General features: G+C 36.9%; 1 protein-coding gene across 1 annotated transcript in view; it reads right to left on the bottom strand.

Annotated features, from left to right (window-relative positions):
• The window catches only part of PIEZO2 (piezo-type mechanosensitive ion channel component 2), a 258,854-nt gene extending 247,029 nt beyond the window's left edge, over positions 1–11,825 (bottom strand). The window contains exons 1-2 of the mRNA XM_010006936.1: positions 11,822–11,825; positions 11,402–11,497 (exon numbers count right to left, since the gene is read on the bottom strand). Coding sequence (XP_010005238.1) covers positions 11,402–11,497; positions 11,822–11,825 — 100 coding nt within the window. The remainder of the gene's footprint in view (positions 1–11,401; positions 11,498–11,821) is intronic.
• Positions 11,826–14,682: the final 2,857 nt, after the last annotated feature.

Consider the following 14,682-nt stretch of genomic DNA (forward strand, 5'->3'; position numbering starts at 1 on the left):
AAGATCTGGCTGTATAGTTATTAGCGTCATTCATGCTCTGATTTATAGTATACCATAACAATCCCAAGCTGATTTTTTCCTCTAGAATTATCTGAATCCAGCCAGATCTTATCCAGATCTTATCAACATCTTAGCATCTTCCTGCAATGTAATTTTGACTCTAACTGACTCTGCTGTAGATGCACATTCAATAATACCCCTCCTATTTCTCTACAGTCTGCATGCTGATTTACAGAGCTAAGAAACTATACCAGTGTAAACATTTTCAATTTTCTTTTACCTCCATATCATGCAGCTTTTGACAGAGGTTGACCAAGACATCTCAGCAGAATATGAGATGTTGCTACCCCAATGAGATGTTCCTAACCCAAGGGCTGGTCCATTGCTGCTCTGGGGAAGGACAGGGTGGGTGAAGGGGCATGGCTTGGATGGACACTCACACTTGCTGAGCAGCAGAAGGGAGGTGAGGGTTGCACCTCACACTACCATGCTCCTAGTAGCCAGCCTGGCTGTCTGAAGCACTGACACAGCCACAAGCGGGCAGCAGAAGGGTGCTCAAGGAAACTGCCTCCTTTGTTGATGGCTAAAAGCCAAGCCTGCTTTCAATATTTTGCTCAAAAAAATAAGCTCTAGAATCTACAACCAACAATCACCTTCCATTACAAGTTTTTGCCACCAAGATCCTTCTGCATTCAGAGCTGTATTTCAAACGTGGATCCTAGCCGAGATGTACATAAATAACGCACATAAAATTATGCCAATGAACAAACAAAAAGTATGTACAACCCTGCTTGTTAAAACCAGCAGAAAGCACTGTGAGACTTTTCAATCACTTACATATGCAACATGCTAAAAACAAGAGCAATTTAACTCGGAGAAAGTAATGCTTCAGGACAAAGAGGAGAGAACAAATTTCTAAAGGCTAGCTTCCCTGCCACACTCAGCACCATCCTCTTTCCATTGAAACCGGTAGGCTGACTGATGAGTATTAGGACTGCAGGACTACATAATGCCTATTCAGTCATATTCTACAGCCTAAGATACTGCCATTTTTATATGAATTTATAAAATTCATTTTCATAATTTCATTATTTAATTCAATTTTAAAACATGCCACAAGATCATTCCGAGTTTAAAATCCTTTCCCAACCACAGTAAGCCTACAATAGACCCCAGTTTGAGAAAGTGTGCACATTCAGGATAGCACTCTTGACAGTGCTTAACTTCACAATGGAGCTGAAAGCCCACTTTCTGCCCTTGTATCACTCTTAACTCATGGCTGAAATTTCTCCTTACACTTTAGCAGTGTTAGCAGGGAAGACTGCTAGTTTATAGCAATCTCTCTTAATTTGCTATATTGTTTCTAGATTAGATTCCCATTTCTGCAGTTTCACCTTCCAAACACAATAATAATAAAAGTTTTACTTTGCACATACTCCCTGGAAAGGAAGAAATTGACTAATTTTCTATTATTTTAACATAGAAGGACAGCATACACAGGCTAGAAAAGTAACCCTCACAAGCTGTATAAAGTGAAATTTGTATTATGTAGATGTTGCATATACTTTAATGAATTTGGGGGAAAACTAAGGAGAAACACTGCTTTAAAATAAATTCAAGAATACAAAAACTAATGCAGCTATAAATGTGCTCAGTATTACAGTGAAAACAGTTAGCTTTATTTAAACTTGTGATAGAGTCATCCCCCTTTAAAATGGCTTTTTTTAATGTAACTTAGTATTTCCACCACCATCTCCCCAAAAAACATCACCAGTCTAATTGCAAGCATCTGATTTCAAAGCCCTCCAAAGAATTTTTGCCCTTTGTACCTAAAGTACTATCCTTCTTTTCATTTTACTCTAACCAAAGACCCACAGTCATTGATAACCCCACAATAAAAAGTCCTTGTCAATCATTTAATTGCAAGTTAAAATAGATTTCTAGATATCTTCTCCTCCTAGCTTCTGCATTCATTGCCCGAACTCAGTTGGCTTTGATTTGTTTGCAAGGTTTCAATCAAGATGCTGCTGAGTTTCTGCCACAACCAGGTTCAAAAACATTGCCAGCACTCATGTAATAAATTCTAATGAAAATGTGTAACAGATCAGCTAATAAACCGTTTAATGGGAGTCCCTGCTTAAAATTTCTTCTGTAGAAGAAAAAAAAGTAAATCAGCCCAGATCTTCTCAGAGTGGAATATCCTATCTGAGAACAACATCACAAGGCAGTGAGAAAGTCACAGGTATTATTTATAACATGCAACAACGTAAGACAGATAAAAGATTTCTATACTTAGTGCTTTCAGTGCAATGCTTCTCGTGAGCTCATGTGCACTTAGTTGGAGAGATTTTTAATTCATTTCTTAAGAAAATGTTTTGATAATAAATAGTGAGAAAGCACCCAGTACCTTCAAGAGAAATGCTTTCTGGCTTGTAATATGCAAGAGGATTTCTGAGGCTGGTTATGTAAAGGTATCGCTTCATTTTAACTCATCCATTACTAAAACTTCCATGAATAAGTACTTCAGGATTTGGACCACTGATTATAAATAACATGCTCCATTGTTCACCCCCAAGAGAATACTTAAAATGTTGGAACTGGAGAAACCTAGCAGAGATGCAGTATTTTGAGCCAAAGGATGTTTATGTAGCAGCCTGGCATGCCTCCATAGGAAAACACATGCCCAATCCAGTAGAAATCTCATTCGTAATTGCTGAAAAGCATTTTATGAGATATAAATAAATCTTCATACTAATGCTTTGGGCTTGTACAAAGAAATTCAGTAGTTCCAAAGACATCATAGCGTTCTCCCACCCCTTTAATCAGCAGCCCTATTACTGCAAACAGTACTTTCTATTCAGCACTTAAGGATAACAGGTAATAATTCATTTTCAAAAAAAAGGAACAAATCATCTTTGTGGTTACACAGGTGAAATGTGGACAAAACGCTTCTCAAAAGCGTATAAATACATAGTAAATCTAATGAGAATAAGGTAAAAACTCAAATTGTATCACCCAAAACCTTGAAGATTTTCCATCAAAATATTTTATGTTTTGAACACGTTTTAAAACATATGCCTTATCATTGTAGCCAATTCATACTTTTTAATTTATAATGAAGAGTGGTCAGGCACTGGAACAGGCGGCCCATGGAGATGGTTGAGTTACCATCCTTGGAAGTATTCAAGAAATGTGTAGATGTGGCACTTCAAGGCATGGGCCCCTCAGTTCAAGAAGGACAGGGAACTGCTTGAAAGAGTCCAGCGCAGAGCTACGAAGATGATTAAGGGAGTGGAACATCTCCCTTATGAGGAAAGGCTGAGGGAGCTGGGTCTCTTTAGCTTGGAGAAAAGGAGACTGAGGGGTGACCTCATCAATGTTTACAAATATGTAAGGGGTGAGTGTCAGGGGGACGGAGTTAGGCTTTTCTCGGTGATGACCAGTGATAGGACAAGGGGTAATGGGTGTAAATTGGAGCATAGGAAGTTCAAGGTGAATATCCGAAAAAATTTTTTTACTGTGAGAGTGACAGAGCACTGGAACAGACTGCCCAGGGAGGTTGTGGAGTCTCCTTCACTGGAGACATTCAAAACCCACCTGGATGAGTTCCTGTGTGATGTACTCTAGGTGACCCTGCTCTGGCAGGGGGGTTGGACCAGATGATCTCTCGAGGTCCCTTCCAGCCCCTAAGATTCTATGATTCTATGATTCTATGTTTTAGCGGCCAAGGTTGTGGGGTTTTTTGGTGGGTGTGGTTTGCTGGTTTTTGTTTTAGTTTTCTTTGTGTGTGTTGATGGTTGGACTTGGTGATCTCAGAGAAGTCATTTCCAACCATGACAACTCTGTGATTCGGAGGACTCCAACTGCAATACCCCAAGAATAATACACTAATAGTAGGTCATATAATTGTTATGAGATCAAACTAAAAACAGTAATGAAGTCCAACTTCATGAAGTAGCAACATCTCCTTAGACTGAAGAAGTAACAGACTTGTAAATCCTAACATGCACATTTGTTTGAATTTCTGTTCAGAGGAGAATATAGAAAACACATGAGCAAGTTTTTTCAAAATAAGTCTGTATTTCCAACCTACAAATCCATTTTTTTTGGCATATAATTAAAGAAAATCAGAATGCTTGAAAGCATCCAAATTAGCTACAACACTTATGTTTTCCATCAAATCCTATTAATAATATGAAAATTATTAGAACTGTCTTAAAAGGAAAAGATCAAAAAGTTTAAGGATCTTTTTCAAATTTTTGATACAGAGAAAGACATATAAAGTTGCAAAAATCACCATTCCACAGCAGCAGACATGAAAAACTTCTCCAGTGTATCTATCAGCAAATGCACTAGGAGGCTGCATTCTTTAAATGTTTCATTCTTTGTGGATGGTCCTGTATTACAGTTTTAAGTATGACAATTGCCATCAGCAGGACTTGGTTTTAACAGAACGAATGAAAGAAATGTTGTTAATCCTTTTCCATAGAATTATAGAATCATTAAGGTTGCAAAGGACCTCAAAGATTATCAAGTTCCAAACCCCTTGCCATGAGCAGGGGACCCTACCATTAGACCAGGTTGCACAAAACCTTGTCCAAAGTGGCCTTAAAAGCCTCCAGGGATGGGGCATCAACAATCTCCCTGGGCAACCCATTCCAGGTCCTCACCACCCTTACAGTGAAGAATTTCTTCCTAATATCTAACCTAAATCTCCCTTCTCTCAGTTTAAAAGCATTACCTCTTGCCCTGTCAGTGCCCTCTCTGATGAAAAGCCCCTCCCCAGCTTTCCTGTAGCCCCTTTCAAGTACTGGAAGGTGCTATAAGGTCTCCCCGGAGCCTTCCCCTCTCCAGGCTGAACAGCCCCAACTCCCTCAGCCTGTCTTCATAGCAGAGGTGCTCCAGGCCTTTGATCATCTTGGTGGTCCTACTCTGGGCCCTTTCCTACAGGTCTATATCTATCTTGGGCCTGGAGAAGGTGATTCTTAAATATCAGCCAGCTTTTATGGGCCCCTCTACCCTCCAGGATGTTATCCCAAGACACCCTCTTTAGCAGATCCCTGAAGAGGCTGAAATCTGCCCTTCTGAAGTCATGGGTAGTAAGCTTACTGTGAGCCCTCCTTGCTGCCCTTATCAATCTATACATTTTTAAAACATCATATTTACTGACCTGACTGCTATGCCAAATTAATTTTTTCAATACAGAAGAGATAGATTTTTTTCAGGCTAAGCAGTATCTTAATTTAGAAGCAATCCCATTCTTTTTGCCATTAACATAAGCAGAGTCAGCAAAATCCTGTTCGTACATGGAATTAAATGATTTTCATTTCCCTCTTTTTTTTATATACATGGTGACAGGCTACAGCCTTATTAACCAGAAATTATGAAATTAAAATAAAAACTGACTAAACGCAAACTCACCCGTTACAGGAAAAAAGCCACATAAAACAAACATTTAGTACTGCCAAAATGAACTATTGTTTCAAGCAAGGGTGAATGCATATAGTCATGCTTTGCTATGTACAGCATGTACAAACCTTTGTTAAGGTAAAAGACATAATTACAGTAGACCTTAGACACAAAGAAACAAGATCACTAACACAATAATCTCACAATCAAATAAGTTTGAAACTAGGCTACTGCATAGTTGACTGCCTATTTGTCATCTCCAGAGAACTAGGCAACCAGTTGATGATTGTAGAGATAATTCATACACAAAATCACTGCTGAAATCACAGGACTTCACAACACACGCAAAGAGGTCTCTGCCACAAAAGCAGTTCCCATCAGCAACCCTTGAAAAATTGGTTTAATCAAGTTTTAAATCACTTCTGTAGACAAGAAATATTATTTACAAATACATTTGTTTTCATAGTTGTTTCATGCAGAGTAGTCCATTTTGCTGTTTAATCAGCTTTGTAATAACAGGTTTCAAGGATTATAAATAACAGAGCTGAACAAGAGATGTAACCAAACACATTTTCAGTTGCACATATGAATATGAATATGTTTTCCCTTGTTCAGCCAGCTTCATGGACAATCAAGTAGTATGTCTACAAACAACACATTCAGCTAAATATTAAATAACTCAGCATTTCAGCTCTAACGGAAGGAGATATCTCCTGTGCTTTAGAAAAGGTTGATTTTTTTCACCTGGCAGGTAGTATCTTAAAGCAAATATACTGAACATACACAGAAACAGGAGACTGCCTTATCTCCATGATTAAGGATTAATATTACTTTATCTTAGTCATTTTTTTAAGACATTTAAATTTAAGGAGGGGAAAAAAATTTACTCCTTAAGCTTTAAACACCAGCTGAACTATTTCACTCAGTATAATATTCTTTTAACCCAGTGTTTCGAACTTTTTACATTTCTGTCAAAAAATAAACTAATCTAGACTGACATTGTCCATTCTAGATTAATTTATAATTCTATAGCTTGGAAAACCCCTAAAGTTGGTGGAGAGAATTTGCCTAAGTTCAATAACTGGAAAGTGCAAGGTGATAAACTAAAAAATAGATGGAAGAGAAAGACATTGGAATGGTGGTCAGAGATTGTGACTGGGGAGTTGAGTGAGCCAGGAGGAGACAAAAAAGGAAAAGCTTACTGGAAGGATACCAGAAAGCTCAAAAGAATAAAACATCTTAATCAAAGGACACAAAGGTTTCAGGAAAAAAACAACTTGAACAAAACAGAAATAGAAGACTAAAAAAATACTTAAGTGACAGGGAATGGGAAAAAAACAAACAAAGCCTAGTAAAATATATAGCCATGTAGTGGGTTTGGTTGGTTTTGGGATGTTTTTTTTTAAATAAAACTTATTTAACTTTTGACTCTGATTCACCAGTTGACTGGTTTTAGCTAAAATAATTACTGATTTCCCCTTTTCCATCCCCTCCCTGGACATGAAGAAATCTCTCAGTACTTTCTAGAAAGATGCACCTACACACATATGGACACAATTTAAAAATGTGACAGGGCTAGTGGGCCAAAATGGTTACACTCAAATATTTATGGAAGGCATTGATTCCAATTAGCACACTGTGATAACGAAATTCAGAAGTGTAATGCAGCATGACACAATACAGGGAAACTATCCAAAGTCCTAAGAAAGCATTTTCCTCTGAAGAAAAATTGCTGCCATCAGTGATGCAAACTAGATGCTTTAGTGTCTATCAAATCCCTCAGGAATTAGTTTTTATCAAGTAGACTTTTTTAGACTCTAAAAGGAGAGAATTAGAATGTTTCTCCACTATTGCTCTTGGCATCTAGAAAATGGCAGTTTATCCTGTCAATCACAGGCGCAGAAAGGGCAGCAAAAGTAAACCACACAAAACCAACACAGTAATTGCATATTATTTGGGAAGCTGCACCCAAATTCCCCCATGAGTGACTCCCTCTCAACTGCCACCTTCAGTACTTTTAAGAGAAACTTTAACTCACAGCTGGGCATTTATTGATGTTCCATTCTCACACTGTCCTGGTAATTTTCCCCTGTAAAAATGACTGACAGCCTTACCTAGAGTGGGACTTCCTACATTTTATGTGTCCTTTATTTATTTTTCAGCTCTGTTTTTGCTGGCTCCACTGGCTACTTACACAGTCAACATAAACTGAGCCCACTCAATTGGTATGGGTCTCTGCCAAAAGACAATGTGTTAGTTTCTTAGAATGACTGGTAGAAATTGTGTGAGGAAGTAGAACTGTGCAGAGACATGAAATATAAATGCAGGAATTCAGGCAAGAAATACAAATACCAATCAGACCTTTTCCACTTCTGTAGTGTAGTACTTTGTGAAGATGGCTTCCTTGCCAAGGAATGAGAGATTTGAACTCTGCAGTGAACAGATGAAATCTCAAAAGCATCCTGATTCCTTGCCTGGTTTCATAGCTCCACCAAGATACTTGCGATTCACAGACTCCAAATTTGGTATAATTCAAAGCTATCCCATTAACCAATTTTTGGAAATCTGACTTTGATCTATTTATAATTCATATCTCATTTATGAATAGCATTTAGCAATAATACAATCCCTGTGAAATCCTTTGCACTTTTCCTTTAGCTTAGGTGTCAAGACTGTAGCACCATGGGTACCTCTGTCAATTGATACTACTATAATAACACCAAATCATTATGAACTAAAACCAAAAAAAGGTTAATATAATGGATTAAAACCAATTTAAAATAAATAAATAAGTGGAGATTATCTTTTAAATGAACCTAGCCAATGAAATGCACCATAGTGGGATATAATTTTGGTAAGTCCTGCAAATATCTTTTTAAAAAGATCAGCATCTATCCCAGCTAAAAACAAAAGCAAAACAGTGAGTCATCGTAATTCGGCTGGGTCAGGATATGGTTTCCACAACACAAATGTAACTCTTCCTTGCTTCTCTCTGCTAGAACTTGGAAGAGAAAGTTCTCTTCCTTATATAGCTTCCATTAAACATTGAGTGATAATCTGCTTCAACAGAAACCATATGCATAAACAGATTAAATGAGGATTTTCTTTAGTTTTTTTTTGTCTCCTTCCCACCTCAAAGTGATAGTTAATGGGAAAAAATAGTAAAAGCTGGTACAAAAAGAGTTGAACTAATTGTAAAACCTGATTGGAACTGTCACTATGTGCCATGCAGTAATGAATAGTTCATCCAACAATTCTGAAACTCCCTCTTCCTCTCCTATCTTCACAGTAAAGAGAAATAGGATGACAGCTTGAGGAGTCACTCTAAACCAGAACCTGCGACTCTTCAAGAAACCTTCTCAGAGAACAAAATAAAAGTTTAATACATTTATTTTCTCAGAAGAAGTGGATCAATGGCCATAACGATAAGCAGTACTCAGAAACGAGTGTTTAGGTAAGAAAGAGTATGAATTTCTGTTGACCAGCTATCCTGGTTTGAAAGAACCAGGATAAAAATGTTCTGTACCTATACTGACCAGTGCCATTCCGGGACCCCCACAACTGCTGCCAGGCTGTGTCTGTGTCAGTGACAGTGGGGGGAGCAGCTGTGCCTGTGGGGAGGAGAGGGTGGCTCAAGTGACTCACATAGACCAATCACAGTGCTGCTGCCCATGGTGTTTAGTATAAAATGGCTCCTCACCAAGCCTTTCCCTGGCAGGTATGCTGGATAACTTGGTGTTTCTTTGTCATTGCTCACTGCGCTACTGTTGTTCCTGCATCCTAGTTTGTTGTTTGTTTTGGGTTTTTTTCTGAAGAAGAACACTTCATCAAGACAGACCAACCTCTCCTGCCTCCTTGAGTAAAACCAGTTTGGCCACCCCAAAGCTTTTTTGGTATGTCACTGGGACCCTGGACTTGGGTACCTCCATCTGCTGCTCAGTCCAGCTGGGATTTTTTGACCAGGAAGTAATTACCAACTGAGGAGTGTGGGTTCCAAATTTACATATTTTTATATATTTGTATGTAATTCACCATTATTATTATTACTGTTTATTTTTTCTTTAAATACATTCTAGGTTATTTCCAACCTAAAGTCTTCTTTCTCCTTTATTCCCCTTTTTATCTTTCTCTGGGAGGGTAATGGAGGGATAACAGAGCACCTGTCACCTGATTTTGGGCTAAAAGTGACACCACTGTTTAGAAGACAGACATGATTGAAGAACCTGGAGTACCTTCAAGCTTTTCTAAGGAAACGGGAAAATACATTCATTAAGGGGTAAATCCAAACTGCTAAGAAACTACTGTGACAGAACAAAGTCAAGATTAAGGTTGACCCGATACCAACAAAAATGTCCAAAAAACCTCACAGAGGGCCTGTAATCTCATCTGTTGCTATACTCAGCATTTAGATTTTCCAGTTCTTTTCTTTAGGGATCTTTAGTCAGTTAAAATGGTTTGAATTTCCGTCAGCTATGACAACAGATTTGTGAGTAGAAGCATTATACCAAACCCAGTATCAGATCAGGCAGTACAACTTAAGGACCTTTTTAAATGCCTCCTTTTTGTTAGTGATGTCACAGAACAAGCTTACTTTTTAAATGTTACTTTTCAAATTATTTCCATCAAATAACACGAGACACAAGTATGTTTGACTTCAGCACTGGGTGATACTATTTTTTGTACTAGTCTGAGGGAGAATCATGCAAGCGGGAACACGTATGATTCAACAAGAAAGACTCAACTGCTTTGAAATGCAGGCATCAGCAATCTCATCCAACAAGTTACTATGTGACAAAGCACACTACTAGATAAATCTTAGAATCATAGAATGGTTTCAGTTGAAAGGGACCTTAATGACCATCAGGTTCCAGCCTCCCTGCCATGAGCAGGGACACCTCACACTAGACCAGGCTGCACAAAGCCCCATCCAACATGGCCTTGAACACCTCCAGGGAGGAGGCTCCCACAACCTCCTTAGGCAGCCTATTCCACTGTCTTACTACCCTCATGGTGAAGAATTTCTTCCTGATGTCTAACTTAAATCTACTCTCTTTCAGTTTAAAACCATTACCCTTCATCCTATCACTGCCCCTTCTGGATAAAAGCCCCTCCCCAGCTTTTCTGTAGCCCCTTCAGGTACTGGAAGGCTTCTATAACATCTTCCTGGGGCCTTCTCTTCTCCAGGCTGAAGATCCCCAACTGTCTTAGTCTGTCTTCATAGCAGAGGTGCTCCAGGCCTTCGATCATCATAATGCGATTGCATCCTCATTGCAAATTCCACCAACAGATTATAAACCCTTACTTTTTTATATTATACAGCCATTTCTTTTGACTTTCAAGAAGCCCTTACTTTACACAGATAACAGCCCCCTTATATACAGCAAGAATGTAATAGTTCTGAAATTGTTTTTCTTTATAGGTCTGCATAATTGTTTTTATATTTTAAACTAAATGTTTGATTGGTATGTGATACATTAATGCCTAAATGTCTGATGCAGATAATTATTTTCATCTCTACCAGTAAGCCTCTTTAGCTTTTTTTACTAAGACAATTGAATAAAGTCAGGATAACAGTGATGTTTAAATGCATACTTAAAATACAGTCAGGTGAGACCACATTTAACTCTCAAAAGTAACAATAAGTCCAGACCTGGGGCACAATCTCTTATAGGACAGCTTTTGGGAGGTTCTGAAAGTTAATTTTGCACTCAGACCATATCAGTATTCCAGTTGAAATAAGGCCATAAAAAGGATCCCCCAGTGCCACTGTCAGACAGCCCTGCTGCACTTTGGGACAATAATAGCATCTTGGTTGGAAGTCCTTCAGTACCAAAGCCAGCATGTAGTGAAACTAGTGTCAGGGAATTTACAGTATGTATTACGAGTTAGCTCACTTGAGGGGAAATCAGGACTTCACCTTCCACTAAACAAAGGCTTTTGCATGTACTCTATCCACCACACATTCTGAAGAATAAAGCAATGAACAACTTACCTTGCATTGTTGTTTTTGTGGGTTCTGAAAACAAAGGAATGAGCAGGAGGTAGATGAGGTAGACAAAGGACAGCCCATTGTAACGAAAAGCACAGGCTGCATAGAGAAAAGAAAAAGAACATTTTGCTTAATCAGCTTGGGATAATGAAATTTGGTAGCACAAAGCATTTCACATTGGAGTTTATTATTTACATTACCAACTTTTCACCACTCAAAATATTTCTACAAAAGTATTTAAGTTTATGCTTAAAATAAACAATAACATTAAATACAATAACTTACACTAATTTACTAAACTAAATACACCATTCCTAATTTCTGATACTCAAAAAACGATCTAGAAAAAGTTGCTAGACATAAAACCAGCTCCATTGTTTCTCTGAAACAAAAACGAAAGATGACCCCAAAAAGCAACTGAACCCATCTTCTACATTCCCTCTGAAATTCACAAAGGTCTTCTTTTGCAAAGGCAGGTGTATGCCAATGTTTATCACAGTGGAAAGTCCCACTGGAGGTCAAGTGGAATTTCATCAACAAAAAAAGCACTTGCACAAATAATTTTTTTTCCAATCCAGGTGACATAGAAAATTCTGGATATTTGGGTTACATTGTTTAGTTTGCACTACAAATTGTCTAATCGATTAGAAAAATTAATTTCAGAGGAATTATTCTTGAACTACATTTACCTCAAAATTTACTGCCTTCTATTTCTAGACCTGAGGAGACTGTGTTCTCAAAAGCTTTTTCTCTACAACTACACAAACTGGACTATTAACAGAGATTATTTCTCCATACAAACCTTCCCTTATGTATATGTATTTTATTTTTTTTTCATATTAAGGATCCTGCAGAAATATGAAAATATTTTTCAGACATTTGGTAAAAAGTAGTATTTCCTAAGCTGAACATGTTATTTTTATTAGAATCCAGGAAATCCTTCTGTTTCCTAGTTTCCAAAGGATGGGTTTGCTTAAAACTAACACTAAACAAAAAGCTTGAATAGGTAAATACATCACATAAGCAAAGTTCATATATGCTTTCTTCTCTTCAGTCTTATTTTTAAGCCACTTTTATCACAAAGTTTTCTAACAGCCTCTAGGAACAAAACTCCAGAAATGTGACTTTTGTATCTAAAGTTCTGCACTGTCTGCACTGATGAGAGTCCAGTGATAGCAGTAATAGACAATAGTGAAAAGAAATAAAAAACAGACTTATTGGTATACAGCATGTTAGACTATTAGGAGTAAAATTAGCTTTTTTTTCTAAGCAGTGGAGTACCTCAGAGCACCTTCCCAAGGTAGCAAGAAAAGAGTTCTTTATAATACCTCCATTTATAACTTCTCCATTCATAAGCAATTATTTGAACAATTTCTGTTTTAATGCATAGCATGCTAAAAAAATTCCTACCTTTAAAGGCAGGATCAGACAAAAGCAAGCTTGTGATAATTTCATACATTTTTATGCCATAGCAGTCAGAGAAAAATAACATGTACATATATAAAATTTTCAGTAAAGACTGAAATGCAAGTTATTTGTAGCAAAAAAAATGTAACTGTAAAATATTTCTGTTTTCTGGCATCCAGTCATTTGTTCAAACAATTGAAAAACTACAGTCACAGATAACTGACATTTTTCTGTTTCACCATGTCTGCAAATGTATTCATAATTCACTCATCCTGCTACATGTAATATATATCTAAAAAAAAACCCAAAAAACAAAAACAAAACACAAATTATAAAATCTCTAAAGCTTGCTCTTCTGACATACTCTGGGACTAACAAAACAGAAATCAGCTCTGAGCACTTAAATCTTGCACTGAAGAACACATTTAAAATATTTTTTAAAGTTTTGTTAGGGACTTAGTACAATGATTATGTCATACAAGTAAAACTACTCGGGTAAGAGTATTAATATTATAATACAAAATCTTTCCTATTATGCTACAATCACTAGAGTGAATATTTGTGTTCAAAGCCTTTTAAAAATTCCCCAAAGCTGAGTGGTATTAGTAACAAAATTATCCATAATTTCTGTTAAATCAGAATATGCTATGTTTAAGAACTCGTAGGCAGCCTTACACAAAAATTGAGCTTGTCTTTTCTTGAAATTAAGAATTGATATTACACCAAGGAACTTCTATAGATTGCTAATATTTTAAGGGCTGCTTGTATATTTCTTGGCATAGTCAATAAAAAAGTCAATATAACAGCAGTAAAAGAAGACATTCATTATTGTATGTTGCTTTTTCTAAATTAAAAAACAACGACCAAACGTGCATTTCACTGTGATTGCACAAAGTCATTGTCTGAAATTCTGTGAAAAGGACATACTGGTTAAGTGACATATCTTCCAAAATTGTGTTTCCTTTTCCTTTATTAAGCAATACTTTTAAATGTTCTACATTGGGATATATATATACACACATACACACACACGTATAAATATATATACACAGCACTAAAAAAGGGGGAGTTTCCAGACAGCACACAATTTTATGGCTTGTTAAGGAACACAAATTATGTTTGCTGAAAGTATTTTATTTTGAACTATATCTTCAATGCAGAATTAGAATTTTTTTCCAAGTTTTTATTACAATAAAGTTGATAAAAGATGATAGTCAAAGAATAATGCATTTGAACATGAGATCTACAACTACTTTTTAAACTCACTATAAAGTGATATATGTTACTGTTTCATATTTATACCAACAGTTCTTTCCTTTCTTCTACTTTAAGATGGTAAGTTATATTTTATCTGTTAAATACAAAATATTGGATAGAAAAGCAGAGGGATGATAGAAGAATTTGCACTGAGGCTGATTAGAAAGGGGAGGAAAAAAAGAGCCTCATAAAAGATGTGTTTGGCTTCATTCTACAGAAATTTTAAAAAGCATTCCAGTAAGAAGTGAAAAGCACCTGATCAAAAATCATCCCTTAAGAGTGCAGGCATAGTACTGATGGGCCAAGTGAAAATATGAAGGATGGGTAAAAGACAGAATTAGTGACTACTTCAGTATTTCTGAATTTACCTGATTAAAAAGGCACAGTTGTTAATGTTAACAGAATAACATATTGCTTGCTATGCCCTTTTCTGTTTAATAGGGTTTCTCCACATTTTTCTACTTTGGGTTTGAGAACACTACACATATTCTTACATATTATGCCTATATTATTATATATTATTATCCTCTCTGGACTAATGTGTTATGCTACTGTGTGCATTAGCATGAGAAATAATTGATTCAGCCAACTATAGGGACGTCATGTGTCTTCTACCTTCA

Source organism: Chaetura pelagica, unplaced genomic scaffold (assembly GCF_000747805.2).
Source record: "Chaetura pelagica isolate M959 unplaced genomic scaffold, ChaPel_1.0 scaffold109, whole genome shotgun sequence".
NCBI lineage: Eukaryota > Metazoa > Chordata > Aves > Apodiformes > Apodidae > Chaetura > Chaetura pelagica.